The 2,020-nt window shown below is 60.6% G+C and overlaps 1 protein-coding gene across 1 annotated transcript; it reads left to right on the top strand.

Moving 5' to 3' along the window:
- Positions 1 to 691: 691 nt before the first annotated feature.
- Positions 692 to 1,933, top strand: EMIHUDRAFT_253628 (hypothetical protein; the record flags this gene model as incomplete). The annotated part of the gene is made up of 4 exons (XM_005783222.1): positions 692 to 740; positions 1,320 to 1,521; positions 1,622 to 1,670; positions 1,784 to 1,933. Coding segments are annotated over 4 exons (450 nt in total), but the record flags the coding sequence as incomplete, so codon positions are not given.
- Between the last annotated feature and the right edge of the window lie 87 nt (positions 1,934 to 2,020).

Here is a 2,020-nt window from a genome sequence, read left to right as displayed (position 1 = left end):
GCGCCAGAAGAAGGCGCGCGACTGGGCCAGCTCGGGCCGTGTCAGCGGCACCAGCCGCGTCAGCGTGAGCAGGCGGCAGCACGCGGCGGAGAAGGTGACGCCGAGCGCGGAGAGCGCAATCGGGTAGGGAAAATGGAGCCCGTGCAGGATGTGGTTGTTGAGCAGGATCAGCAGCGGACCGAGGGTCATGTAGCCGCCGCACGCGGCGAAGGCGTACAGAGGGCCGGCCAGCCCGGGCGCTGGCGCAGCGGCCATCCCGAGGATTGAGTGGCGCGGCTGTGCGATGGCGCCAACACGCAAGCGCCAGGATCGGACGCCAACGAGAAGTGGAAAAGAAAAAGCTAACCCACATGAGAGGACGGCCCCTGTACCTAGCTACCTACCTCCCTCCCTTCCTTATGGGGAACTAAAAAAGAAATCAAAGGATGAGTGAAGGTGGGGTATACTATACCAACAAAGTGATGGCTGGTACTCTCCTGCAACCACAGTCCTTCCTGTGAGCTGTGACATGGCTCATGCATGGGTCATGGCAGGCCACTCTCAAGCCCTACAAGCACCAGATCACACACTTGGGGAGGGAGGTTGACATCGTGATTTATGCGGAAAACTTCTTTTTCTGCTGTGAAATTTCCGGCGTGAAGAGAGGGAAAACCCCTAAGGGAGGGCCCAGACCTACCCTACCTACCCCGTCATGACGTACGGCCAAGCAAAAATAACAGACACCTGCCCTGCACAACCAGGTTAGAGAAGAGAGAGAGAAAAAGCGGATACAAAACAAGAACACAACGCACTATCTCAAGAGAGATTTTTAGCAATACCACATGACAAGCGATCCCACGACAGCGATTGTGGATTTCTCTCTCTCTCTCTCTTGGCGATTGAGAGAGATTTTTATTAACCAACAAGAAATCACGACTCTCTGGCGATTGTGAGAGAGAGATTTTTAAAGACCTTGCGATAAAGACCTTGCGATTGTGTGTACATTTTTTGTGTGTGTACATTTGTGTACATTTTGTTGTTATTGTGTGTGGGGGACTACATGATCCAAAAGAGGTTACTGGCACGGCACCCGCGGCAACTCTCTCTCTCCCGCGGCGCTCCTGTGCTCGCGACGTGCCCGCGCTGCGCGTCCGACCTACGCGCCGGCGCTCGGCGCACCCAAGAGCCAAGTCCAAGCTGGAGTTGATCGTTGCTTCCCTGCGGCGAACGCTCTCGGGCCGGGACTATTGGCAAAAGAAAGAAAAAAACAGCCAACGCAAGGGTGGGATGGGAGGACGGCACGCCGCCACCACACAGACCACACTCTCGTATTGGCATAGGAGATGTTTTTCTCGTTTCAGCCGTGCATTTGAGTCGCCCCTCTTTGCCTCTCTTTGCTCTCCGCCTCGCGCTCAAAATGCTCCCCTCACTCCAGCTGGTCGAGCGCGCCGAGGAGGCGACGCACGCGCAGGAGGACGATCTCGACGAGCCGGACCTCGGCCGGCTCGTGGTCATCCGCCGCTCGGGCCAGGACGGCGGCTCGTGCCCCGTGGCGCCAAGGCTGACCTTTGGCAGGCGCGTCGGCGATGCCCCGCCACCTGTGCGCGCCTCCGCGCCGATCCGACGCGCGTCCACCCCGCAGGGACCCCAACGAGTGCGACATCGTGATAAAGCTGCCCGACGTCTCCAAGGTGCACGCTCGGCTGGTGGCCACGGTCGCCGGGACGACCGTCGAGGCGCGCCGTAGAGCCGAGGAGCACAACCCGCTCACCCCTCACGACGCGCCACAACGGCTGCGTCGCAGGTGTGGCTCCACAACCTCACCAAGACCAACCCGCAGGGAACGCTCGTCAACGGCGCCCCTGTCGAGATCAACGGCAAGCGGCTGCTCCAGTCGGGCGACGTGATCGCCATCAACGAGCGCAAGTTCCGCTTCGAGTCGCCGCCGCCGCCGGTGGCGCTGGCAAAGCCGCGGGCGCCCACGCCCAAGCGGACCCCGAGCGGCTCGCCCAAGCGGCGGGCCGCCAGCGAGAATGCTGGC

This window comes from Emiliania huxleyi (genome assembly GCF_000372725.1).
Source record: "Emiliania huxleyi CCMP1516 chromosome Unknown EMIHUscaffold_1805, whole genome shotgun sequence".
Lineage (NCBI taxonomy): Eukaryota > Haptophyta > Isochrysidales > Noelaerhabdaceae > Emiliania > Emiliania huxleyi.
The sequence above is the reverse complement of the archived record's forward strand: the minus strand, read 5'-3'. Positions and strand labels throughout refer to the sequence as shown.